Raw genomic sequence first — 27679 nt, forward strand, 5'->3', positions numbered from 1 at the left:
AGTCCTGACCACTCTTGCGGGAAGAACCTCTGGTTGAACGACACTGTTCATGGAGCAGAGACCTGAGCTGGGCACTGCGCGCTGCGGGGTGACCCTTCTCCACTCTGACCCCCTGTCCGTTTATGCAGCCCAGGAGCAAATGAGCCCCTTGAACTGTTCTATCACCTGGTCAGGGCAAGCTGAGCACGGAGTCGACTCACACCCTCAGGTCTATTGCAGACTGGCCTCCACTCACAGTGCCAATTTCTTAAACTGAATTGCAAGATTTTACTATTATCCTTCCTGCATTTCACGTTTTTATTATTAAAAGGAGGTTAGGACTGTTTAAAGCTGATCCTGTCCGCCCACTTATGGAAAGCCTTGGGATATGAATATTAGGTGTGAGGGTGCCATAAGAATGAGGAGCACCCAGAAGGAAAGGGAGCCTCCCGGAGCTGGTGCGCGAGACCTTTCACCGTCGCGCCGGAGTATGTGCTCTGACATCTCTCCCCGCCCCGGCCAGGCTCCGCCCTTGAGTTCTGCTGACCTTGTCCATGATGACTTTTCTGGTGATCATAGGTCAGCGCGCGGTGCCCTTCTAGACCTCTGCACCAGCCCACTCCTACCCACACTACCCCAACTCTCGCGCTCTCCAGTGGCCACTTCCCCCCACGCCTCATCCTGGGCGCCCCTCCTCTAAGTTCATGCCTGTCCCGTCTGAGGAGCTCCAGCTCTGCAGCTACCGACTCCCCCCAGACTCCGAGCTCTGCGGGGCAGGATCTGTGTCCTGATGGCTGGTATTTCCCTCTCACATAGCACGGGAGCCTCCCTCTAGTGACATCTGATAAACATTTGCTAGATAAGCGTGTTAAACTTCTCCCAAGCCTCTCAGGAGGATGCTGAGAAAGTGTCTCTGGCAGATCCTTTGTCCCTCTGCCCGAGGCGGAGCGCCGTTCGGCTGGACCCTGGGCTGTGTGTTTGCACTTGTGTTCACACACCCAGTGGGTGGGGGACCTCTCTGCCCTGACAAAGGAGAACCCACCCCCACCCGGCACATGGTTTTGCAGTGTCGTGCCCCAACCAGCAGCAGTACCTAGCATCGCAAATGGGAGACTTCAATCTTCTGACCCCCTTACCTGGCCTGAATGTCACCCGTGCTGGGCGGGTGGTGGTGTCGGGTCCAAACAGGGCCCCACAGGGCAACTGGCAGGAGTTCCACGCTGGGGCTGCACCCTTGGGCTGGGGGACAGGGACTTGATCTGTAAATTCCCACTTTCCCCAGCCAGAGAGAATCAGACAGGCAGCTCATCTCTGTGGATGTCCCCATTTAGCCAGACTTTTCAAAGGATGGAAGATTTACTAGAAAAATTGAATGCAGACATCAGAGAATGGGATAATTGGATCCAGGTGGTATGTTTGGTGGGTGTAAAGGGCCTGTGCCATACGATGAATATTATTTGATAGGAAAAGTTTCTCCTTCTCTCCCTTTTTAAATGTTTTCTGTGTGGGCAGGATGTCTCAGCCCAAGCCCAGCTGAAAACCCTTCGGAGACAAGTTGGTGGCACTCAGTAGGCTTTCAACAGAGTTAACCATTTCAGCACTTACCACGAGCATGGCCAGCTCTCAAAAGGACTTGAGTGGTGGGCAGAAAGAGACAGGAAGATTTGCTTCTGCCCCTGAGGAAGGCAAGAAGCAGCCTTGGGCCGCCCCCCACCCCCACAAGAAACACATTCCCCTTAGCTGTACCCCCCCCCCCACCTTGCATCAGGCAAACAGATGAGAGGGGCCATTGATTCCCCGCCCAGGGTCATCTCTTTAGGGGCAGTGACAGTGCAACTGTGGGTAGGTGTAGGTAAGTCTGAACGCACGTCAGCCAGTCATCACTCCCGGATCTAACTGTGCTCTCTTTCATCTCTCTGCCAGATCACCAGGGTCCCCGTGGAATCCTGTGAGCAGTATACGACCTGTGGGGAATGTCTGAGCTCGGGGGACCCTCACTGTGGCTGGTGTGCCCTGCACAACATGTGAGTTGGGGATCGTTCCCAAAAAAGGGCCTGGAATGCAGATGACCAGGTGCTTTCCTGGGACTGTTGATGAGGATGTGACAGTGGTTTCCAGGGCGAGAGGAATTTCCAGCAATTCTAATCCAGGTTGGAGAGCAGGAAGAGAGGCCACGGGCTGGCAGGGGTCCTTCTTTCCCAGTGTCCTGCCCTTGCCTTTCATTCTGCCCTCCCGGCTGCTCCGAAGTCTGCACCTTGTCAATGCTGGGAAGGGTGGTGGTACCAGAAGAACTCACCAGGGAAGCGACAGAATTCTCTAGGTTTCCCCAGACCCTCCTCAGTGCATCTTGCCGCCTGCATGCAGATGGCAGTGCACTGGGACAGGGGGATCTGCTGTGTGACCCTGGAGGGTCCACGGACAGCTCTGGGTCTCCACTTGCCTAGTGCTGAATTGGGATAATGCCTACCTCGCAGGTAAACGTGAGGATTAAATGAAATAATAAATGCTTTGGAAATAAGGACTTGCAGAATAGGCTATACAAATCAAAATAATTAATATGAACTCTGAACCTTTGGGAGGACCCTTCTGGTCTCATTAATTCAGGATTTCAAGAAGTCTGCCTCTCACTCTAACTAGCCTCACCCCCCTATTCAGATGCATCCTGGCCCTTGAATACCAGCTCAATAGAAATGCAAAATCACACTTAAACTTCCTAATTCTAAGGGCCCCAGAGGGAGAGAAGAGGGTGAAAACCCCAAAGGCAGGAGCTGGCTAGGAATTCTTTTCCCCAGTGGAGTTGGAAGCCCCGTGGCTCCGTGCCAGCCAGCAAAGCATCTCCATGAAATGTGCTGGGTTTGGGGTGGAGGCGGAGGCGGAGGGCCAGAGTTCAGGGTCCTGCACAATAGCTCTTGGCTTCCAGCCTCTGCAGCAGGTGTTGCAAGGGCGATGGAGGGAGGGAGGGATGCCGGCGACTCGCAGATGCAAAATCCGGACTGGATTTGAGCCTACAAACACTGGGTTCCCTGCTTGCGTTTGAGGGTAAGAGACACTCCTCAAGAAGTTTTGCAGAAAGTGTTCTTGCCAGAACCCAAGCAGTGGGTCGCCATTTAGGTCAGGCAAGCGGTACAGATGCTGATGCCCCAGGAACAGCAGACGTGGCTGCCACTGTGTTTCCCCTCAGTGAGGCTGATCAGCCAGCCAGCTGCATCTCTCATCAGGAGGATTTCTTCCTCCAGGGACCCTGATGGCTGTCCCCATTCCGTGTCCTAGGCTCCCTGCCCTCTCCTTGTGCCATGGGCATCCCTGTGGCAGAGAATCCTTCCCATCTCTGGGGCACACCTCTCCTGCCAGCCACTCTGCCTGCCAAGAGCACCTGGGAACAATCTTTTTCCTATTTCTACCCAGAGCTTTCTCCTCTTAGGTCCTTCTTGTGGTCACCAGCCCTCCTGCAATGCCCTCGCACCTGCCACCAATGGCCTGCGTCGGTAACGGGAAGGAGCTGATGGGCTCACTTCCAGTTCCCAGGCCCACAGGCTGGACTGTAATGGAGGCAGAGGCCAGAGGGAGATTGCTGAAGAGGCTCTGGGTCCGGGGGGATTTGAAACCTTCCTGTCTCTTCTGTATGCCTCGCTCTTGCAAGTCTGTTATTGTCTCCAAGGCTATTTATCTCTGTTAGGGCTGTTGCCATAAATAGTATGATAAAAAAGAGCCATTTCAGTGAGTCAATGAGATAAAGGCTCCAGTCAAGAGCTCACTTTAGAGCTATCTTAAGGATTCACTTAAACCTCAATAATTCTTTTCTTTGACAGCATTCATATTTAGATCCATTATGTGCCTGGAAAGGAAGAGGGGAGGGGCGGGGGGGGGGGGGGAATCACTGCCGGATTGTGGCATCTTGTAGTTGGTGGGGGCTATTCGGTCTGGAGGAGCATGGGCCCCAGAGTGTGTTCCCATGTGACCTAGGTGGCAAGCAGATGTTCCTGCATGCCGGTGTCCCCATGCCCACCTGTCACCCTGGGCGGAGATGAAGCTGTTGGCAGAGACGGTCACACAGCTTTCTGATGGAGGCAGCCCTGGCTACCCCTTCTGGTCTGCCTCTCTGTCTCCAGGCATTATTTCACACTGCAGATATTTATTTAAAATATACCATGTGACAGGTAGATATCTCAATGAATAAAACATGGTCCCTGCCTTCAAAGAGCCATTAGTCCAGCCACAAGATAAGTGCACGCTGTCCCACACAGCTAAGACCTGTCCCGCGTTTGACATCTTTTTGGAGTAGAATGGTAACATTGATAGTCATCTTCATTAATATTATTATTGTAAGAGCTAAAAAGTCATTTTCTTTTTTTTTTTTTAAGAGTTATTTGTTTATTTTAGAGAGTGTGAGAGCAAGCCAGCAGGGGGAGGGGCAGAGGGAGAAAGAGAGAGAGAGAGAATCTCAAGTAGACTCCCCGCTGAGCACAGAGCCCCACCCAGGACTCCATCCCAGGACCCTGAGATCATGACCTGAGCGGAAATCAAGAGTCAGAGGCTCAACTGACAGAGTCACTCAGGAGCCCCTAAAAAGCCAGTGTCGAAGTACTAACTTATTTAATCCTTACACCAGCCCTATGACGTAGGGTATTTTCACTATGCTCTCCATTTCGTGATTGAGGAAACTGAGGCACAGAGAGATTAAGTCACTTGCCCAAAAGGACACAGCTAGGATGCAGTAGATCTGGGGGGAGGAGGGGAGTACCCAGGCAACCTGGTTCCAAAGCTCATATGCTTAGCCTCTTACGTGCTCCTCCTCATTCCCCAGACTTCCCGCCCTTGCTCGTCAAACATTCTGTAAAGATGCTATCTATCCGGAGTTACTCTTTTTCTTCCTTAAGATTTTATCTATTTATTTATTTATTTATTTGAGAGAGACAGAGATGGCGAGAGAGAGCAGGAGCGGGGAGGAGAGGGAGAAGCAGGCTCCCCACTGAGCAGGGAGCCCAAGGGGGCTTGATCCCCGGACACTGAGATCATGACCTGGGCCAAAGACACTTAACTGACAGAGCCACCCAGGCGCCCCCAGGAGCTATTCGTTATGTCTAAACTGTCCCCACTTCCTCTTAGTCTGTGTTTACCTGTGATCGGGACCATCTGGGAGTCACTGAAGCCCTCTGGGGTAACTGAAAAGCATAATGAGAAGACAAGCCAAGAGCCTCAGAGCAGCAAATCCCTCTTAAACTCCCCCCTCCCCAGGGGACAGTGGAGCCAAACAGATGGGTCTCAGAGGCCTGACCTCTTGTGAATCTGTGTTGATGGCAGGTGCTCCCGCAGGGACAAGTGCCAGCGGGCCTGGGAACCTAATCGATTTGCGGCCAGCATCAGCCAGTGCATGAGCCTCGAGGTGCATCCCAGCAGCATCTCTGTGTCTGAACACAGCCGGCGGGTAAGAAACGCACCCCGGGGGTTGGGGGGGGAGCACAGAGCACACACGTGGTGCACGCATGTTCCTGCAACACTTGCACGTGTATCTGTCCCTAGATCACACTTTAAATGCTCTGAGGAAACCGTGTTTATAGAAAACCTATGGTAGCTCCTATTATAAAGGGCACAGTCATTCTCTGTATTCCCTGCAAACTCATTACCCATTGATCTGTTTTGTAAATCTAGATTCTGCATTTAGTAACAAACATCTACAACACAGTGCAATCCGATACTAAATAACACATTGTTTGTTATATGCGCTATTTACGTTCCTCCACTTCATGCGGTTTTTCACAGAGACCTTAGAGTTGCCTGTGTGTGTGTGTGTGTGAGAGAGAGAGAGAGAGAGAGAGAGAGAGAGAGGAGAGACAGAGACAAAGAGACTGAGGCTTAAGTCACAGTCAGTATGTAATATTAAAGAGAATATTAAAGAGAATAAAACACCCCTTAACCACCTGTCGAGGTACAACCCCAAATATTTCCTGTCCTTAGGCCCTGCACGGTTATTTCATTCTGAAGCTTTTATGAGCATTTACGGATGTTAATTAGTTAATGAACCTTCCAAGATTTCTGTTCATTCATCCTCACCAGGAGGTTTTGGCTCCCATGGAGCAGAGGGAACAAATAGGGGAGTTTGTACCTAAGTCTCTTGGCCCCATGGAAACGAAACTGGGGCAGAGATTCAGCAGCAAACAAATGTTTGGAGAGGCTAAGTGATGCCCATTGTGAGTGAGAAACCACCGCAAATACATACATCCAGGTGTTGGTAGGAAGACAATGGGAGACCTGCCTACACTGTGGCTCCCAGCTTAGAGGCTGGGGGGAGGTAGGTATTGTCACCATGAACCCTTATGGTCACCCCCCTGTTGCTAGAGGAAGCCAGTCACATTTTTTACCTATTGTGTCAAATACCACTTAGATGTTCTATTGTGGTCATTGTGAACAAACTCATTCCTGGCCGTCTGTGATATTTTTACCATTCAAAGGAGGGTATGCAAACTTGAAAAAGCTGGAAAGTGCTGGCCTAGATCATTGGAACCCATAGGCAGCAGCAGACATCATCCGAGCCTTTGGGGCCTGGATTTGGGGGACAGAGAGGCAGAAACTCTAGTAGCACATTCACCATCCTGAAAAGCAGCCCCTGAATCATAGCCGGGGTGAGGAGCTAGTGGTCTCCCACCAACCTGGGAAACTTCCAGATTGGCAAGCCCGTGGCAAGGCTTGTTTGCAAAGGGCTCAGCTCGCGACTTGCTTTCCAGAGTCATGGTTTCATGTCAGAATGACGAGGGTCTGAGATGGGTTTTGGTCCCTTTCCCTCTAGTGTCCCTCACCCATTCCTTTCTGATGCTGGCCAAGACTGAAAAATAAATAACAGTGATATATTATTAGTAAAGACACGGACTCTACACTACTCTCATTGTTCTGTGTCGAAGCCAGAGGATCACTAAACCAATCTCCTTCCTTAGAGATGGCTCAGGGGACATTAGTCCGCAAGCAGGCCACAGCAGGGCCAGGCCTGGAGCCCCGGTCTCCGGAGCCCTTAGGACTCTTCCTACGGCATCATCTCTTTGCTCCTGAGCCTCTTTGCTCCTCCCACAGCTCAGCCTGGTTGTAAGTGACGCTCCCGACCTATCTGTGGGCATCTCCTGTGCGTTCGGGAACCTGACGGAGGTGGAGGGACAGGTGTCTGGGAGCCAGGTCATCTGCATCTCACCAGGGCCCAAGGATGTCCCTGTCATCCCTCTGGATCAAGGTAAGAAGTGCAGGCCATGAGAGTCACATGCCAGGGGCTGCCCTACCAGAATGGTCAAGAGTAGAGTGCATAGGAGAAGGGGCCACGAGTAGAGGGCACAGGGGATGGGGTGGTGAGTAGAGGGCGCAGAGGATGAGGTGCTGAGTAGAGGGTGCAGGGATGGGGTGGTGAGTAGAGGGCACAGGGGGTGGGGTGGTGAGTAGAGGGCACAGGGGATGGGGTGGTGAGTAGAGGGCGCAGGGGATGGGGTGGTGAGTAGAGGGGGCAGGGGATGGGGTGGTGAGTAGAGGGTGCAGGGGATGGGGTGGTGAGAAGAGGACACAGGGGATGGGGTGGTGAGTAGAGGGGGCAGGGGAAGGGGTGGGAGTACCAGCACAAAAGTTGCCGGACCAAGCCTTGATATCGCAGACGTTGACGTGGGCTTATATAACTTGTTTGAGTTTGAAAGCTAATTGTCATGCCCCAAAGCGAAATTCAGGAAGAAGGAAATCCCTTGCTCCCATTTGGGTTAATTCTGCACAGTGTGCAGGAGGGAGTTTTTCCAGATTTCCTTTCCCTTCTAGGAATGGCAGTGGCTCCAGCCAGTGATTTTTAGCGGGCTTCTCTCCATGGAACTGGGGGTTTGAGGAGTTCTGGCCTAATATTTCTGGAAGTCTTTCAGTAACTGAGCATGCCTGACCAAAACAAGAGTTTCTGTGGGATGTGATTCCTTCCGTTTCCCCTAAGAAGGGGTGGGGCTGGGTCTCAGTGACAGGTGTCTCAACAGGACCAAAGGGACCCTCTTGGGAGGAGGTGACTCGGGCAGTTTTCATCTACCATCAGTGCCCCAAGAGAGCCCTGGAATGGCTTCATGGATGACCCCCAGATTCTCCACTGGGCCTCCAGGTTGTTACCCTCTCCTTTTCCCCCCAGACTGGTTTGGGCTAGAGCTGCAGCTGAGATCCAAGGAGACGGGGAAGATATTTGTCAGCACCGAGTTCAAGTTCTACAACTGCAGCGCCCACCAACTGTAAGCTTTCACCGGGCGGGAGGCTTGCCCCGGGGCTGGATACGGCTGTGGGGGTTCTCTAAGCTCCAACTGTGGTGGTTTCACCTCTCAGTCTCCCTACAGGGCCTGGCACACTGTCTGGGACAAAGTAAGCTCCCCATCAATGTTCCGTTTCAGTTCTGTTTGGTTTATTCGGTTATATTAAACAGAATGGCATTCACTGTCCACAGCCTCTGATCTCATCCAGACCCCCTTGCCTGGCCCCCAACAACCCTACCCCCAATTCTTTTTTTTTTTTTTAAAGATTTTATTTATTCAACAGGATAGAGACAGCCAGTGAGAGAGGGAACACAAGCAGGGGGAATGGGAGAGGAAGAAGCAGGCTCATAGCGGAGGAGCCTGATGTGGGGCTCGATCCCATAACGCCGGGATCACACCCTGAGCCGAAGGCAGACGCTTAACCGCTGTGCCACTCAGGCGCCCCCCTACCCCCAATTCTTAAGCTAAGACAGTAAAAAGAAAGTTTGACGTGAAGACGAAGGTCGTGGTCCAAGGACCAAAAGACCAGTTGGTGGTGGCTTTGAACATAAGATTGACAATGACTGGAGTTTAGACACGTCCTCCATGACCAAGCAGAGAGGGACTCAGAGGTAAAAGACAGCTATGCACAGAGCTACCCCCAGAGCAGAACATGATATAAGGGCCCAGGCTGGGAGGGGGAGAGCAGACTTCAACTCCACCGTGATCCGGACCCAGCCTTTGACTTTCTAAAGAGGAGGGGGAAACCAGACCAAACCGGCAGCCTCTAGAGGGGCTTGAGAAGAGCCCAGCTGACCTCACCAGCCATCCCCGGCAGTGGGACACTTAGCAGTAATGCCCACAAGTTATGAGCTTCTACGCCGGGGCAGGAAGAGATACCCATATTTAGTTTCTATCTTCTCTGGAAGAGAAACTGACATTCCTTCCATACAAACTGGGAACTCTATACCACCTGGTTTAGAAAGAGGGAAACGGGTTCTATAATAGGGCCACATCAAGCCCGCTGGACCAGTGACCACGGACATTCCACAAGGAGAGAGATCAAGCACAACTCCACACCAGAGGGAACAATCATTGGGGATAGTCTATGGACCCATCCTTCCCATATCCCAGGACAGGAATAATCTGAGGTCTACATAACTCCAAGGCATCACGTCTGTAGGGTCCAGACTGCGGACAAGATGCGCTCAGCAGTCCATGTGGACAGAGGGGGTGTTTGTGGCTCTACCTGAAAGGAATCTTCAGCCTGTAAAAGAGACAAATGAACCAGTCCTCCTGAGTCTCCCCTTCTCTGATCTTGGTTTTTCTGACGGCAATCAGCTGCTAGAACTCAAGGATCTCCACAGTAGTTAAGGAAGGAGACACATTGAGCCCCATTGGGACAAGTCAATAGATGTGCTGAGAAAGACAGGACCAGTGGCAGAAATGGCCTGGGGCGGGGGCAGGGCAGTAAGGGCGGAAGCTGAAATACACAATATTGCCCACTAACCACGGCGTCCCAGTCCCAGCTAACCCTGTGGGGGAAATGCAAGCATCTTGGAAAAAGAAGCTCCCAACCTCCTTCTTAAACCCCAACACAGTGGTGATGGGATTTGTTGTGAGAGCATCCTCATTTCCACGGCAGTTCGGTGTGATGTCACCACTTTGCATCGCTATGGCAACAGCCATGCAGTCACAGGCAGCAAGTTTTAGCCAAAAAAAGGTGGGGGGGCAGGTCTTCTTGACAGCAAAGATTCCATTTTATTGCCAAACACTATCTTACCCTCCTCTACTCCTGGCATTTATAGCAAAAAGTCCCAGAATCAAGTTCAACCCCCTGCTTTTAATATGGTAAACTGAGGCCCACAGGGAATAAATGCTGCAGGGAAGGTCACAAAATCAGCCAGTGGAAAAGCCAGGCTTAGAACCCCATCTCATCATTCTCGGTCCATTTTCATTATTTACCGGCTGAATCGTAAGATCTTAGCAAGAACCAGTCAGTGTGGCCTAAGCTCTGAAACACAGTCACTCTGGGCATATCCGGAAGGTGATAAGACTGAGCAGCAAGGGAAAATGAGGTGTAGATGAGCTAATGCACCCAATACACGGTGGCAAATTAGCCTGTCACCCCCTGGATGGAGACCCATCCACCTGAATGTAAAGACAGCGCCCACCAGATGGCGCCATATCGCAGACCCAGCTGTATCCCTTCCAGGTTGGTCTAGCTGGCAGAGGCTAGATTAGGGGAGCTGGCAAGGAGCAGGCAGACCAACCCCACCTACAAAACCCAACTCCATTGTAATGGTCTGGTCACACACAGCCCCCAGGTGAAACGAGAGGGAAAGAAGCGCTTACCCTGGCAAGAAATGCATGAGCCACACACATATTACTGTCTATGCCTGGCTACTTGGAGAGGGAGACGAAATTGCCATTTAATATTATTAACTCCCCCAAAGCCCAGAAACACAGGTGACTGAACTAGTCGTTGACACTCAAATGTGACTTAAGAGCTTGAAATAACAGGTAATTTAAACGCTTGAAAATAACACTCACATTTAACATTGTACCTTTCAAAGCCATTTCCTACGCATTATCTTGTTTGATGCTAAACAGCTCTGTGGAGCAGACAGGAAAGTTTTATTACAGACAGTTGAAGAACTTCCAATGCACAAAGTGAAGTAACTTACTCAAGATGACCCCGGTGCAGTGGCAAGCCTGGAATCCTATCTGCCCAATTTCTATCCCCATGCTTTTCTGTCTCATAAGTGTCTTCCAAGCTATTCTCTGATAAGTGGTGGGTTGCTGGTAAATATTTAACTACCAGCAATCAAGGGGGAAAAAAACCTGATATGTAGCATTTGCCAATTTTTATGGTGTAAATACTCCGTCCACGGCTGATTTCAAGCTATAAACATGATGCCGACCACTTGCAGAATTCCTGAAAATGTAAATAATCAGCTCTCCTGAGCTGCCCCAGGCCAGCCCTAGCACACCACTGCTCTGTAAGCTACATTATTTTCACTTTGGGCTCTTTTTTTTTTTTTTTTAACTGTCTGCTCCTATGAACATCTTCAAAGGAGAATCCACAGTTCTTAGTGCTGGGAGATGCCCCGTGAATCAGCCCTCCTGAGAGAAAGACTAGGATAACCAACTTCCATCATGACACATGGGCTACCTGTCACCCTTATCCTCCCTGTCTGCTCCCTTCTTTTTGCCTCTTACTGTCTCCATCCTTGCAGGTGCCTGTCTTGTGTCAACAGCGCCTTCCGCTGCCATTGGTGCAAATACCGGAACCTCTGCACTCATGACCCCACCACCTGCTCCTTCCAGGAGGGCCGGATCAATATTTCAGAGGTAAGCAGGGCTCACCCTGGCATGGTGATGTTTCCCAGTGAATCTGAGTGGCCCTCCCTTTTCAGATGGCCAGTCCAGCGGCTTGGCCATCTCCTTGCCCTGACCCATCTTGGTCTTCTTCCCGGAGACTCTATGTGTTAGAAAGCCCCATTATTATAAAACTCAAAAAAAAAAAAAAAAAAAAGGCAGAAAGTACACCAGAGGCAGAAATGTGCTGTATTTTCTAGACTCTTCAGACTCTCTACATTCAAAGGCTTGAGGGAACTGAGGGTTGAGACTGAAAGCTGAGAGGACATATCCAACCAACCAGACTCCATTGTCTAGAAGAGGGCAGTGAATGGCATTGATTCTTCGAGTCTAAGCCCTTTGCTTGGCTGCAGACATAGTCCGATTCAATAGAACATTCACTCTCAACCATTCTTTCATGCCAAGCTCTCTTCCAACTCCAAGTTTCAATGATTCTTTGACTGATGTATGACTGGGTGGGTGGCCTTCTAGAAAAGGAAATTCAGCTGGTGAAAAGAACCAGGCCTTGCTCAAAGTCCCAGTTTATTATACAGTCAGTTTTCCATTCCCAAGGCCTGACCCACCTTTGTTATCAACACCATGAAATATCAAATTGCTGGTCTTTCCAAGGAACATCACATCCCATGATTATCCGCTGATGTTGACTTTCGTACACATTCACAACATGCCTTAGGAAAATGATGCCTGCTTGGTCAATTTCCCTTTCTCATGTTTAATGTTTTTCACACCCTAGCACGGCCAGTTGGTTGGGTAGAGACCTATGTATTCATATAAGTTGCACACGTGTCTATACACACATTCCCCTCTTCTTCCACCTTTTAGAAGATCCACAAATGTAAAAAGTGACAGCATAGCATGGCCATGTTCTACTCCACTCTTTCTATACGTCTGTTGCCATCACAGTAGACTAGAAGCCTCTTGTAGGCAAGGGCTTCATCTTATCTTTAAATCCTCTCTGTCTTCTTCAGTGAATGTTTGCAGAATGCATGCGTGAAAGAATGATGCAATGGCCACTTTACCCAAGTGCCATTGATGGGAAGGGCTCCTTGGATATACTTGTCCATGATTTCAAGAAATAGAGTCTTATGGGGAAAAACAAAAAAGAAATAGAGTCTTCTGTGTCTCCTAATTTTGTTAGAAGTGCTCGTTGCCTCCATGAATAAACATAAGAAAGTAGACCTTGATATACATATTTCAAATCATCATGATACATACTTGAAATATCTTACAATTTCATTTGTCAATTATACCTCAAAAAGCTTAAAAAATAATAAGAATATAGTAAGCCTTGAACTGTTTCTCAAACACACACCCATGGCCTTGAATTTTTCTGAGTTTCTGCAATAATACGTGTTATATTCAGCCACAGAAAGGGACTGTGCCCATCTTGAAAGAGAGAAACATGGATGGTACCCACAGGTGGTATTTAAGACAGGCCATCTGCAGGTGCCCCAGGGTGATGGAACCTGTTATCTAGCGCCCAGAAAACCTTTCAGAAAAAGATTTCCCTCCAGCCAGTTGGTGTGCTTTGACGTAGCTAGCCTGAAAGTTCTACCCTGGTCTTAGCGGACACTGGCAATTAATCCCAGCCCTGGGATCCTGCAAGAGTATGGAACTGCTTTCAGGCCAGTCTTCTTACTCAGAGGAAAGGATCCAAGGGCTGTGGGTCTGGAGCAGAGGGTGGTTAACCCAGCTAGCAAGTCGATGGAAGAAAGGGAGGCGAGGCCGACCAGGAACAGCAGAAGCCACAGACGGGGCAGCTCAGAGGCAAAGGCGTGGCCGTGAGAAGACGGCGATAAAGGGTCTCAGACACCCGTCTTCACATGGGCCACTTCTAAACCTCTAAGTTCCTCAATAAAATAAAGCGAGGCAGACCACAAAACAGAGAGAGAGAGAGAGAGAGAGAAGTGCAGACCTAGAGGAGAAAGAGCAGCTGCCTCGTTTTCTCCCAGGGGCTCCCCCTCGGGCCGAGAGAAACCCAAAGCCAAGCCTGCTTGCAGCTGGGAGTGAGGGCAGGAGGAGCGGCACACAGAGCAAGACAAATAAACTGTACCGGGCTGTGGAGGCCAGAAGGCTAATTGGAAACATGCCGGCCTCCCTCGTGCCCTTTAGAAGTCACTGGAACACGGCTCCCTCTCAGCCACGGGGGAGAGACTGAAATGTTCCAGAGAGCTGGGCCTGAGAGAAGCTCTTGCCACCCGGCCACTCGGGATTGCATGGATACCAAAGGAGCCCTGGGGGGGACCCCAAAGGCTTCTTACCTCCTATTAGTTTCACTTTCTTTCCTGAATGTCTGTGGCTTGGGATGGAGAGTACCCTTTGTCCCCGAGCTGTCCCCGCCTCTCCTGAGTGGCCCTGGCCCGACTCCCATTCTCTTACTGCTGATGAGTGCAGGCCCCTGATGCGGGCCCGGGCTTGGCTCTCTGGAGGCCGGGGTGGAAGCCCGGTCTACGTCCGGCTCCTGACTTCGCTCAGGAAAGAAAATAGGTTCAGGTTCCAGCAAGCTTGTGAGAGCCACTTCCTCGGCTGCCTCAAATACTGCCAGAGCTCTTGGCCACAGCCATTCACACATCCCTTCCCAGCAAATAGCTCTCAGCCCTGCTCTTTTCTGTCCAAAGCTCTGCTTCTGGGGAGCCCCATTCCTGAAAATGTGGGCAACAGCAAAAGTGCACACGTCCAGCTTGGGTGAGGTTTCCCTAACTGTATTTGGAGTCTGATCTGATGTCTTTAGGTTTTTTGGGGACTGGAAATCCCTTAGGTGCCTCTTTGGGGGTCCTAGAATATCTCTTTTATACTTCCAGTAAGGGCCCCTAACTTTGAATCAAAATTGTATTTCTACTTCCTCAAAACAATATATAACCGATTAGCTCTGTTGATGTATAGGAAACGTTAATGTATCACACATTTGTAATCCTCTCACCTATGACAAGAGTTCTTGAAGCATGTATGTCAGGGTAGGGGGACCAGCAGCATGAGCATCACCTGGGTACTTGTTAGAAATTCAGTTCTCAGGGCGCCTGGGTGGCTCAGTCGGTTAAGCATCTGCCTTCAGCTCAGGTCATGATCTCAGGGTCCTGGGATCGAGCCCCACATTGGGCTCCCTGCTCAGCGGGAGCCTGCTTCTCCCTCTCCCTCTGCTTCTGTGATCTTTCTCTCTCTCTCTCTCTCATAAATAAAATAAAATCTTAAAAAAAATTCCAAATTCTCAAGCCCCATCCCAAATGAGCCTAGAGATTGAGAGTCATGGACGTGTGGCATCTCAATTGATTCTCGAAACAGGCCTGCAGTGTCACATAATTCATTTTTGACACATGTAGTAACCAAGATGCTAAAAATTTAGGTTTTTTGCCCAAGGCTACAGAGAACTCAGGCATCCAAAAGAGCTGAGTACAGTATGCTTTCTGCAGAAAATCAGAGCCAGTTAGCTTGCTTGTCTCCATGGCCACAGCCACACTTGTCGGCCAGATCCCAATTTGGCTTTATGCTCTTTGGTTGTGAGGGTTCAGGGTGTGCAGGGACTGGTACAAATCTCCCCAGATGGGAGGCTGCCCGTGGAAGCTGGGTTAGTAGTCCCACTTGCAGATACAAGGCCAGCCAGCACATGAGGTGAACCTGCCTACTTATTTCCGGAGGTCTGATGGACCGAGTCCATGCTTAGGCTTGACAAGAAAGTACCTAATTCAAAACAAAAGTACTGGTAGTGAACATTTATCGAGTGCTTATTATATATGCAACATTATATATATATATGTGTATATATATCTGTAAAATCTCATTTAGTCTACTCTATGAAATGGATTCTATTACAGATGAGTAAACTGGGGGTTAAGTAAGTTAAGCCATTTTCCTAAGATCTTCACATACATGCGGACCGCGTGACTCAGAGTAAATGTCCCCAGGCTGACTGTGAGTGAGCCGACGTCCTCTGATCCTGCCTTTCCACACACACATGCACATCCAAGAAATACGCAGTGATATTCGTGTTGTTAATCCAGTTTATTGCCATTTACAACATCCTTTCGTAGGCCTCCTTCAACCCACCTAGGGCTTTCAGATATTTCTGGCCCCATTTTATCCATGAGGAAACGGAATTTCAACTGAACCATCTCTTGAGCTCTTTTAAGGTTATGAGCCAAAGCTTTCCACTGCGCAGAGCACAGCCGATCTCTGATGGGGCCCCCCAAATCTCTGCCTCCCTGGGCCGGATCAAGCTGTGACACGGTGTTAGCAAGCAGGCGTGTGCAGGAGTATGTATAGCTTTCAGCTCTGAAAGCTCATCTCCCTCCATGGCTAAACCAGGCCTAGTGAGATGTAGATACATAAATATCTTCTTTACGTCCCGTCCCAGGGGAAAGATAGAACCAAATAAATCCGATTAGCTTCCCAGGATCCTGGCTGCTCTCTCTCTTTGAAGTCCAGTGGGTGAAGATAATGCCATTTCCACATGGGAGAAGTCGCTTCCCAGGGCCGAAGTGTCCCCGTTGCTGAGAAGCACAGCTCTACGGGGTGGGAGATGCGGCTGCGAGCCTCGAGGCGCTCCCACGCCAGGGTCCTGCCCGCCCCGGAGCCATGACTCCTCCTCCCCAGCCTACCCCCGCCCCGGGATAGTCCCAAATAGGACATCTGTTCATCTTGACAGAAACTCAGATTGCTGCCAAGGAGGTGATCCTGCTGCCAGCTGGCCTAGAGACAGAGGAGTAAGATGACCTAACGACAGTGGAGACCAGCAGCAGTGATGGGCATTTTAACACGAATAACCGTGTTAACATTCTGCAGGAAAAGCATAGCGTGAATATTTGCGCCCTTTTTCTTAGGACAGCAACCGTGTGTGTGTGTGTGTGTGTGTGCGCGCGCGTGTGTGCGCGTGTGTGCGTGCTCACAGAAACAATTGGGTTGCAAGTGGCCTCATTGTATCTGATGAAACCCAATGCCTTCCTCAAGGCCCTGAGGCGTTGAAGTTCCCACAACTTGGCGGTTTCCTGGGCTGCTGGCTTTCCCGCACCTGCCCTCAGCCCGCACTATGCCTTCGCTACCCAGGATGCACTGCTTCCTCGGTAACGTAATCACCGGAGCTACTCACAACCCAAGGCTTCTGTATCTTCCCCTCTTTCCGAAGGAGAAGACAGTGTACTTGCCCCCCAACCCCTTCTTCCCTTCACCCTAGAGAATAAAAGAAAGAATCCTACTCTGTGTGGCTTGAAATAGCAAAAAACCAAACCAAACCAAAAAAAACCCCCCCAAAAAACAAAAGCAAGCAAGCAAAAGATAAGACATCTGTTTCTACTGAGGCAATCTTAAAGCCTGTTTAGACATTTGGGAAGCCCCTAATCGTTGTCTTTAAATTTAGTCCCAGAAGGTCTGAAATAACAGACCATGGGACTCTTTTCTAAAATTTTAGAATCCCTTAAGAAAACAAAAAACAAAAAACAAAAAACTCCAAAGGAGTACTCATAAACTGTCTTCTTATGATTCTCCAACCTCCAGGTTGGACCAGACTTAACCCAGACCGAAAGATGAGGGTGTGCGTGTGTGTGTGTGTGTGTGTGTATTATATGTAAATATATATGTAATACAATAAACATCTATATAAGTATACATGTTACATATATGTAAATTGGTCGAGGTTAAGAGGATTCTACAATCTTGTTTACTAACGCAGGACATCATACTTCCAGAAACACATCTTTAAGACTGTGCTGCTAAAATTTGAATTTATTCTCTGAGGTCATTAGAGATGAAAAACAACTAGTCATCACTTACAATGTAGCAACTAGTTCTGTGTCTGAAAATTTATTCTCTCTGTCTCAGACACACACACACACACACACACACACCCTCATTATACCTCAGCCTTATTTCTAGTCTAAATTAAAATTTTAATTTATTAGACCCGATGGGGATTTTTTAGCCACCGACAGGAAGTAGTATCTCCTTTTCCTGGGGATGCCTGGGTTTCCCTAAAGTGGTGTTCATTTTTTTCTTGGCTATAAATATATGAAAGACTCTGTCAAGCATGCCCTCAGGGCACGAAAGGAAAAGTGCTGTAAAGAGCACGTTTATGAGTTGGCAGCTGGAGTGACTGGCTTCTAAACAGGGGACCCATCTGCTCTGGGGTTGCTTTATGATCCTGTCTCTTGTAGGGACCTTGTCTGCTAGGTGTCCTCACATGCAGTTAGCCTACAGGTGACAGAGGGCACCGGTGACCCCAGAAGTTCATCCAGGTCCTGCTTAGTTAGCTTCTGTGGAAAATTTTGCCAGGGTTTCTTACATTCTCGGGATTCCTTACTAGATTTGGACAGGGCCACTTAGGAATCATGTGAGTCCAGAAACAGTGACCATTCCCAGCCCCAGCTTTGGAAATCAGACTGCTTCTCAGGTCTCTTGGTGTCCAGAAAGCAGGGCTCTACCCTCATCTCTGAAGAATGTAGGAAGCCGGAGGTGGAAAGAAAGTTTGTGATCTTTTCATCTGTCGTTTCCTTTTCTCATTTTCATTTTACCCTCCCACGAGCAATGACCAAGTGTCCGCTACGTGCCAGGAGCTGGGATACAGACCAGGGATACTGAGGTGAATGAAATCCTCCAGGCCCACACCAATGAGGACAATGAGTCAACAGGAAATCTCAATTCCGAGAGCTAAATACAATCATGGGAGAATATCTGTAACCCCTCTTGAAGGCCAGGGCAGGGAAAGGGTCAGGGACAGCTTTCTAGAAAAGGAGCTGCAGAGCTGAATTTGAACCCTAATTACGAGCCATTCAGCTACAGAGGGGCTGAGGCAGGGGCCAGGAGATCGAAGGGGGGCAGGAGGTGGCAGTGAGCGTTTCTGGTAGAGAGAAAAGCATCTTCAAGGGACCAGAGGCCCATGAGTTGGGGACACAGCCCCTCAGACCTCACCAGAAGTCCCGGATGGCTGGAGCTGGAGTCATGAGAGCCCCCAGGTAAGAAGGAGGCAGAGGCCAGGTAGTGAGGGCTTGTACTTGAGGCCCAGAGGAGAGAAGCGACTGCCTCAGCACCCCCTGAGGTCCCCTAGGTCTCCTCCCATTTCTGAAGCTAAGGCTGTTCCTTGCTCAACACTGCCTGGGTCCTGAAAGGCTTCCTACCAGGGAGCGCCTTTAGCACTGGGATGGGGACACTCTTCCTTGTTCAAGACTGTTCCACACCTTGCAGGAAGTTCAGCAGCTCTGGCCCCAGGGCACTAAACGCCAGTAGCACGCCTCAGCAGGATAGCGACATTAAGTCCCACATGTGCCCAAATGCTCCCTGAGACCACTGCAGAGGGGAAGGGGATGGGGAGCCAGGTGCCTCCCTCAAGAATGTCCCTCGTTGGTCCCTGGAGTCAGAAAATGATCGCATGTGGAGGTGGCTGGCCCTTACCGTCCTCACTGCCGGAGGCTCCTGGGCTCTGTCCTCCCCACAAGGGAGAGAGTGGTCAGGGGATCGGAGCTGTGGGAAGGTGGCAACATGACCTTCGGGAGAGAAGCAACATCTAGGAATAGAACTCACAAAAATCAGTCTGGCTCCCTCATCTCCTTGGGCTCTCCTGGTCCTTCCCACAGCCCCTCCCCACCAAGACTTTCTTGTTTCGGTTTTGTTTTCCGAAGCAACATGGCATTCACGCAGGGCCTGGTAATGAAATGAGATAAAAAGCCAGAGCAAGTGTTTAGAGCGTTGCTGGGAGGGCTGATCCCCCTCCTGGAAAGGCCGACTCAGCCAGAGTGGGAAGCTGAAGCTGTCGATAACGGAATGCCTCCGGCTGGACGGTGCGAGGGGGACAGGAGCTGGGGTGGGGGTGCAGCTGAGAGGCGGGCGTTCCAGGTTGGGGACAGGGACACACAGGGGCCTCTTTTATCCTGTGTGGCAGGAGATAAAATCCGCAGCCTGCCACACGGGTGCTTGGAAATTAATTCCGAAACTGTAACATGCACACCAGATCCGGGACAACGTGCGGGCTGGGGATGACAATATCAAAGCCCTGGGAACTAAGAGATGGGCTTCATTCGCCCTGCTGACTCCCCCATGCCCCTTATATGAGGTGTCTCCTTCTCATGGGCAGCCCACTGGGGTACAAGAGGGTCTGGCTGGGCACCTGGGTCCTGCCCCCTGCCCCAGTCGAGGTGAGTCAGGACAGATGGCGTCTCTCTGCTTGCTCCCCCAGGACTGTCCCCAGCTGGTGCCCACAGAGGAAATCCTGATACCAGTCGGAGAGGTAAAGCCCATCACTCTGAAGGCTCGGAACCTGCCCCAGCCTCAGTCGGGCCAGCGAGGCTATGAGTGTGTCCTCAACATCCAGGGGGCGGTCCACCGCGTGCCCGCCCTGCGTTTCAACAGCTCCAGCGTCCAGTGCCAGAACAGTTCGGTGAGCGGACTCACGCCTGCCCTGCCTGCAGCCGGGCTCTCTCTCACACCCGTGCCAAGGCCCGAGCCTGAGCTGCCCCAGTTCCCAGAACCCTCCAGGTGCACAGGCTGTCCCCACATCCCTGGGGACAGAGGAGGGTGCATGCACCCAGCACCTATCAACCAGAGCAGAGCGGGTTCGTGGTGACAGAGGGGCCAAAGGTCGTGAGGACCCTCTGGCAGCAGTTGAGAGCTTTGTGCTCTTTCTGAGTTTAAAGAGACCTCTTGGCCTCCAGTGACAATTGCAGCCAAAGCCTGTGGACTCCACCACAAACCCCCATCGCCATTTAGGCATCAACCAGAGAAAAGCGGGCCAGGAGCTCAGCAGAAGTAGAATGGAGTGAGGGGAGGTAGGAGGGGAGATGGAGGGAGCAGTGAATTTCGAGAGCGGCAAGGGTTGAAGCAGTCCTGCACACCAGACAGAAAGCACGAGGTGTTTAATTATAATACTAGCCCAGAGAAGATCTTTTTATCTGCCAACTCCTGTCTCTGACTATGGGGGGTCAGCTGGAGATGGGGAGAGATGTGACAAAGGTGTTGAGGGAAGCTAATTCGCCTGGGAGAGATAAAGAGAATCTGGGCTTCTTATCAGGGGGCTGTCAGATTCCCAGGTCACAGGCGCTTGATAGAATTTGTAATCAGTGGAAGGCCGCCAAGCATAAGCGAAGGTGGGATGAGAAAGAAATGCAACAGGACAAAGGGAGGAAGCGGGCCGGAAGGGCCGGGGGCAGGAGGGAGGACAGTAACACGGCCTGCCCTGAGAGCTCAGTGGCTGGGGCGGGCCAGGTCTCTCAGGAGGGGATTCCCAGAGGCCTTCTTCGCAGAGGGGCAGGCGCTGGGCCACCAGAGGGCCTATTTCTGAAGTGTGTGCAGGGCTTGCGGGTCCTCTGGGGGACCAGCATGGGAGAGAGAGTGGACTCCTGGCCACAGCTTGAGGCCTTTCATGGTCGGCCTGGTCAGATCTGTGACCAGAGGCCCTGAGCTCTTTCCCTAATGGACTGTTGGCCAAAGTAAAGCTCACGCGCATAGCCAGAGGAGCCCTGCAGCGCCCAGCCCACCAGCCAGCCGCTGCAGCCCTGTTTGTAGTGCATATGCTCTGCTCAGTGCTCTGGGGGGGGTCACACAGCAGGACGTGCACTTGCTAGAGAGACTGGACTTGTATGTGAAAAGATGCGGAGCGGCTCTCAGGAAGTGAGAGACAGAAACTGGCAATGCTCAGGGCCAGAGAGCTTGGGGGAGGGCCAGCAGGGACGTCAGAGGAGACGCCCCGGGGACCCCGGGGAAGGTGAGTCTGAGCTGGACTGGAAGAACACAGGCAGGTTGGAGGGTGAAGGCTGTAGGGAGAGAGAGGTATTCCTTAGGAGATGTGAGTTGAACGGAGGCAGAGAGGGGCTCGGGCAGATGTGTCTGGAGACAGGTGGATTCAGAGCTTTCCGTAGGAGGGCAGTGGCAGAGAAGGTTGGAGAAATGGGCTTAGATTTGGATTACAGGAGGCACTGAGCACCACACTAAGGGGTTTGGGCGGGATCCCCTTGGCGTTAGTGACTGGGAGTCAGGGGGAGGGCGCCAGAGACATTAACTTGAGCAGCAAATGGGGTTCTCTTGATTCTCCCTCTGCTCCTTTCTCAGCCCAGAGGGAGCCAGAGACCCTGGTTTCTCTCCTGCTGTAGTCCTAGCCCCCCGAGATGCCAGCAGCATCCCTGACCCCCGGTGATAGGGAGCCTCACGAGCCTGTGCCCTCCGCCCCTCTCCCCGCAGTACCAGTACGACGGGATGGACATCAGCAACCTGGCCGTGGACTTCGCCGTGGTGTGGAATGGGAATTTCATCATCGACAACCCGCAGGACCTGAAAGGTGAGCAGGACTTCCGGGTAGAGTTTTGATCTTTCCGTGACCCCGGGAAAGACTGGGGCGGAGGGATCAGAGCCGGCCAGCCGCTGTGCCATGAATAATACACTCCCTCCGTCAGCGGAACTCTTCAGAGGATCCTAGAGCAACATTTGGAGCCATCAAAGGAGTCCTGTCGGGAGCCCTGTTTTATTGCAACCAGAGCATCCGCCAGGCGGCTGCCGGCTCGCCACATTTTTCTTTGGCTCCCCGAGACTTTGAAGTGTCTGAAGAACCTGTCCTAGGAAGGCAGCAGCAGGAATGTCCTGCCGGTTTCCGGGGACGTAGACATTCTGTTTCCAGTTAGGGTCTGACTCCCCTGTCCTTGTCTGGCCGCCGCACAAAGAAGGTTTGTGCGGTTGTGCCCCTGGCCCCAGGGCGGGGAGGAGGGACGAGCGGGAGCACGCAGGCCCACGGCTCTTGCAGCGAAGCTCAGCCAGGAGCTGGGCTGAGCCCAGAGGGACGCTCCTTCTTCCTCGTCCTCCAAACTCACGTGCAGCTCCTCGCACATGCCAGGTAGGCGTTACCCTCCGAGCGGCAAATATCAACGTGCCACTCTGCTCTCGGAGTGACAATCCCATCTCCCTTGTGATGGGCTCTGCCTGCGGGCAGGCGGCCACTCAGTGATTTTCTGACATTATTTTCCTTAATCCGCGTAACAACCCTGAGAGGTATGTACGAGTAGTAGTCTCATTTTATGGGTAAGGAGATCGGGACCCACAGAGGTTAAGGAACGGACCAAGAGTGCTCGCTTCAGCCACCCATATACTGAAATCGGAACCGTGCACAGGTTAGCGTTGGCCCTGGCACAGGGTGACTTGCAAATTCACCAGGTGCTCCCGCCTGTTAAGACAAATATGTGGAATCTTAAAAAAAAAAAAAAAAAAAAAAAAGTCAAACTCCTACAGAGCCCAGAAAAGTGGTTGCTGGGGGTCGGAGGGGGAATAAAGAGGTTGTTAAAAGGATGCAAACTTTGAGCTGTGAGATGGATGAGGTCTGAGGATCTATTAAACCACGGTGTAAACCACGGTGTCTGTAGTTGATGGCACTACACTGTATTCTTGCAATCTGCTGAAAGAGTACAACCTAAATACCTGTTTCTCATCACTACATGTCTGTATATATATAGTGCTGGATCCGTTAATTGGCTAGATGGGAAGAACCCTAGCAGGATGTATATGTGTATCCAGTCATCACAGTACATACTTTAAATACCTTATGATTTCTTTTTGCCCATTACAACTCACTAAAGCTGAAAAAAGAAAGGAAAAAAAAACAAAACCAGGCTGAATCAGAAAGTGAGAGCCAGGATCTGAACCAAGGCTGTCCGATCTCAGAGCTCCTGTGCTGGACCACAGCACTGTCCCCCCAGCAGCTGGGGCCGCTGGGGGACGTCAAGCCTTCCTCCCTGCAGGCGCCTCTCCTCACACCATGAGCCACATCTCACTACTCCAAGTAGCTAGGGCTGCCCCAGCTTCTCCCTGAGCCTGAGGGTCACCCAGGGGTGCAGAGGGAGGACCAGAGGCCCCCACCGGAACGCTGGCATGGACATCGATGCCTCTTAGGCTGGGAGAAAGAAACTGAACCAGGGAGATTTCTGTTCTCTTTCTCTTCATACCCAGGCCAGATTTCCTCACTGCTGAGAGACAGACATTCTCCCCGCTGAGGATCTGGGCTGTAGTCCTAGAGGTGGCCTTTGCACCTGGAGCTTAGAGAACAGCCACATCCAGGCGGTCATGTCAGAACCTCCCTGGTGGCACTCAACATCTCGGAGCACTTGGGCAGCACCATCTCCGTGGTCGTCCCTCCGAGAGCCCAGGTGTTTCTGGAGGCTGAGCGCCGTGTTGGGTGGAGACGGCCACAGTGTTTATGGACTTGGGTTCTAGAGTCCAAGAAACCAGGGTTCAAATCCTGGCGTTTCCACTTATAGACGGGGGAACTCAGACTACTTACTGCCCCTGCCTTCACCCCAGTTTCCTTGCCTGTGAAGTGCGGGCAGGGACGCTCTCCTCGTGGAGTGAGCGTGAAGACCAAATGAGGTATCAGATGTGCAGCGTCTGTGCGTGTTCAAATGCTCACTGTGTAATTGTTCGTCTAACCATCCCCATTTCCTGCCCTCTGCTGCAAGAAGCCCTGGGCATGAGGATGTGTAAATGTAGTCCCTGCAGCTGGGACTGAGGGACACTTGTCAGAGCAGAGGAACGGGATGAGGACCCGGAGGAATAAAAAAAATGCCCCTCCCCTGGGCCTGTCCTGATTTCCAGCACAGGCACTTGTGCCCTCCTCCCCGCAGTCCCTAAAGCGTCTGTCTGCTTGACCAGAGAAGTTGGAAATGACTCTCTGAGTATTCTGCTTCTGGAGAATTCTACTCAGGATTCTGAATTCAAAACATCAGTAGGCGACAGCAAAGCCCCCGGCTCCCAAAACACAGCTCTGCAGACTGGCCTGCCCGGGGCTTCTAAGTCAGTAAGAGACAAAAGCAAAGGCCAAGCGTCTGCAGACTCTAAAAGTGACCTGTTAAGTGGCCAGGTTGTCCTCCATGGGAATGTCACCCCCCCACTCCGGGGGCCATGAACAGGACTGTGTCGACTCTCTCCTTCTCTGTTCTGCCCTCACTTTGCCAGCCTCCTGGCCTCTCTTGAAGCCAAGCTGACCTCTCTCCCAGATCACCCCGTTCCCAGTGTACGGGCGGGATGCCTCTCTCTTCTCAAGGTCTATGGTCTAGCAGCACAGAGAGCTGGAATTTCACCATCCTAGCTTGGGGCATGAACCTTAGTAAGCTTCAAGAGTCCTTATATATTGAGGTGCCTGGGTAGCTCAGTCAGTTAAGCGTCTGACTTAACTCAGGTCCTGGTCGTGATCTTGGGGTCCTGGGATCGAGCCCGCTCAGTGGGGAGTCTGCTTGTCTCTCTCCCTCGGCCCGTTCCCACTCTTGTCCTCTCTCTGTCTCTCTCTCAAATAAATAAATAAAAATCTTAAAAAAAAAAAAAAAAAGAAGAGTCATTATATACCTCTTTGAGCTTCATTTTTACCTGAAATGAGGAAGTCAGTCCTTACCTGTTGTGATGAGGGCCACACGTGAGAAAGAGTGCAGAAGAACATCATGTGACCTCAAAAAAAAAGAGAATAAGCCTGTGTGGCCCATCAGGTATGTTACAGGCACTATGCTGAGCACTTAAGACACAGCACCTCATTCAAACCTCCCAAAAAACAATGATCATCCCCATGTCATAGATTTAGTAAACAAGGTTCAGGGGGGTGACATCCTGTCACATCGCTAGGGAGTAGGGAGGCCACTATCAAAGCCCTGATAACAATTCAGTCTAGAGCCAGAACTCTTAAATAGCATTCTCTGTAAGAACTTTCAGCAACAAAGAGCCTCCATTTAGTATTTGTTCCCCATCAGTTACTCTTGCACGGATGATGGCGATCATTGGCATTACCGGCCATGCCTCCGAGAAGAGGCGCGGTCCTGTGGAGCGCTCGCCAATCCCTCTGTGTCACCCCCTCTCTTTGCAGTCCATCTCTACAAGTGTGCGGCCCAGCGGGAGAGCTGCGGCCTCTGCCTGAAGGCCGACCGGAAGTTCGAGTGCGGCTGGTGCAGCGGCGAGCGCAGGTGCACCCTCCAGCCTCACTGTCCCAGCCCCTCCAGCCCCTGGCTTGACTGGTCCAGCCACAACGTTAAGTGCTCCAACCCCCAAATCACCGAGGTGAGTCCCATAAGTCCCCTGAACAGGGTGGGGTGGCCAGAAGCCGGCCTGGGGTGGGTGGGCAGTGGAAGAGGAGTTCACATGGAAGGATTTTAAGTGTAGTGCACGTTGAATGCGGAGTGTGGGAAGCCTCTCTTGGGCACTTCGATGGCCCGCATCCGGGTGTAATTGACAAGCGCACGGATGTGTGTCTTCAGGCCAGTGCGTGAATGCGCGTGCACGTCGGTATGGGCGCGTGCACACAAGGGAGGCCGAGGCAGCCCAGCCTCCCTGCCAGGCCGGCAGAGCCAGGTGGGGACGGGAAATTGGCTGCGTGGTGGGTAAACATTTCAGAGAGCAGGTTTAGCTTTTCTCAGCAGAAATGTGATTTCAGGAGCCGCAATTAGCTCCGAGTTGCAAAGTTGAACACGGAAGAAAAAAGTAAAGGCAGGCACTACATTGGCCACCGTGCCATTTCCCAGAATTTACTCTCTGTCCCAATTTGTTTGTGCATTTTAATGGAAAGAAATAGGTAATTAATTATCCTGGGGAAAAAAATGATGTTTCCTGAATAGCAAATTGCAAAGGCAGATGAATAGATGATGTGAATGAAAAAGCAGCTGCTCGGGTTTTGAATGGCCTGGGAGAGGAACAGTTGTATTTAACTTTGGTTGCATTATGTGTGCATCACTCTTCGCGGCTCCCTATTCACCGACTGTCACTCGTGCTTTGAAACTAATTGCACGTTCCTTGTGGTGACTGGGAATAAAGGCACGGGCAGGTAGCGCTGTGGTCTGCTCATTTAAGAAAGCATCGGGGCTGCTCCTTTTCTGCCTCTTTCCCGAGTGGATGCACTGCCCCTCTTTCCCGCTCATTTTCCTCACTAGCCAAAGAAAGCACCTTTGGCTCTCACCTATGTCACAGAGAATTGAGAAGCTCCTGGAGCATCCTGTGATCCTTTTGAAGCTCCAGATCCGTAGAAAGAAAGCCCTCAAGATCAAATGAGTGTTGTTAACCTACAGATGGGTTATTTGAAAGGGAGCTAATGTTTATTTAGTGTCCTTGGCACCGTCTCGTTTCGTCCCATAACCACCGGGGGAGGTAAATATTCTCACCTCCATTTTACAGATGAAGAAAATGAGGCTCGGAGGAGTGGCGTGGTCGCCCCACTTCACACAGCCGATAAGGGGCAGAGCTGGTATTGAAGCTCAGATTTATTGAATTCTAGAACTATTTATAAAGTCTCTAATTGCTCAAGTAACGTAGCACAGGAAGCAGTGCTCCCCCTTCCTTGATATCTAACCTTCGTAGCTAGGGTGGACTCGAAGATGCCATCCATCCACATGGCAGGGCTTCCCCGGGAAAGCACAGTCCGGTGGGAGAGTGTCTCCTGCCATCTAGGTTCTCATTCATCCTGGTGGGAAGAGGCTGTGAGCGTGCAGACACCGCCCCTCAAGGACCAGGTTTCTTCCATTTCATTTTACTCTGGGACACGGCCCGTGATAGTGCCATCCTGTGTGTTTATCTCGCCGCGAGAGTGCTTGCAGTGACTGTTGGTAGGGCCCCAGCCTCTGTCCTCACACCGCCAGCTCCCTGAGCTGCTCAGGCCTCCATGCCTTCTCCCTGATTCCACTGGTTTCCAACAACCGCTGGCCGGAGAATCTGCTCTGCCCGCAAATCTTGCATCTGTACTTGTTGGTCTCTATATCTCTGTGCCTGAGATACAGGGGAGCTTAAATCAGGCAGGGACCCGCTTCCGCCGGCGCCTCTCACCTCCACCCACCCTGGCTGCTGCCTCAGCCCCGTCTTCTCCCCGACTGGCAGGGGCACTTTCCCAGCCCTAAGGCAGGCATCTCCCTGGGAAGTCTCTGCCTCGGTGTCGCCCCTGCTCACTGACCGGGGACTGACGGGCTGCTCCATTCACAGAGGACACCCAAGCGACATGATGCTAATTAACCCCCTGAGGTAATTAGGCTGTAATTGATTTTCCCAGTGAACACAGCAGCAGGAGTCGGAGGCCCCAAGCAGTGGGGTCTCCTGTTGGCGTTTTTCAAGTAGAGGCTGTGGAGAAATGAAAGCTCATCTCTGGGGAGGAGAGACAAATCCATGCTGTGTCTCAAGCCATG

The 27679-nt window shown here is 51.4% G+C and overlaps 1 protein-coding gene across 1 annotated transcript in view; it reads left to right on the forward strand.

The window, feature by feature from the left end:
- PLXNA2 (plexin A2) overlaps positions 1–27679 on the forward strand; it is a 109417-nt gene that overhangs the window by 33908 nt on the left and 47830 nt on the right. Inside the window, exons 2-9 of the mRNA XM_008701248.2 lie at positions 1903–2003; positions 5281–5404; positions 7042–7195; positions 8108–8204; positions 11441–11555; positions 19738–19938; positions 21735–21831; positions 25384–25574. Coding sequence (XP_008699470.2) covers positions 1903–2003; positions 5281–5404; positions 7042–7195; positions 8108–8204; positions 11441–11555; positions 19738–19938; positions 21735–21831; positions 25384–25574 — 1080 coding nt within the window. The remainder of the gene's footprint in view (positions 1–1902; positions 2004–5280; positions 5405–7041; positions 7196–8107; positions 8205–11440; positions 11556–19737; positions 19939–21734; positions 21832–25383; positions 25575–27679) is intronic.

This window comes from Ursus maritimus, unplaced genomic scaffold, assembly GCF_017311325.1.
Source record: "Ursus maritimus isolate PB19 unplaced genomic scaffold, ASM1731132v1 scaffold_2, whole genome shotgun sequence".
NCBI lineage: Eukaryota > Metazoa > Chordata > Mammalia > Carnivora > Ursidae > Ursus > Ursus maritimus.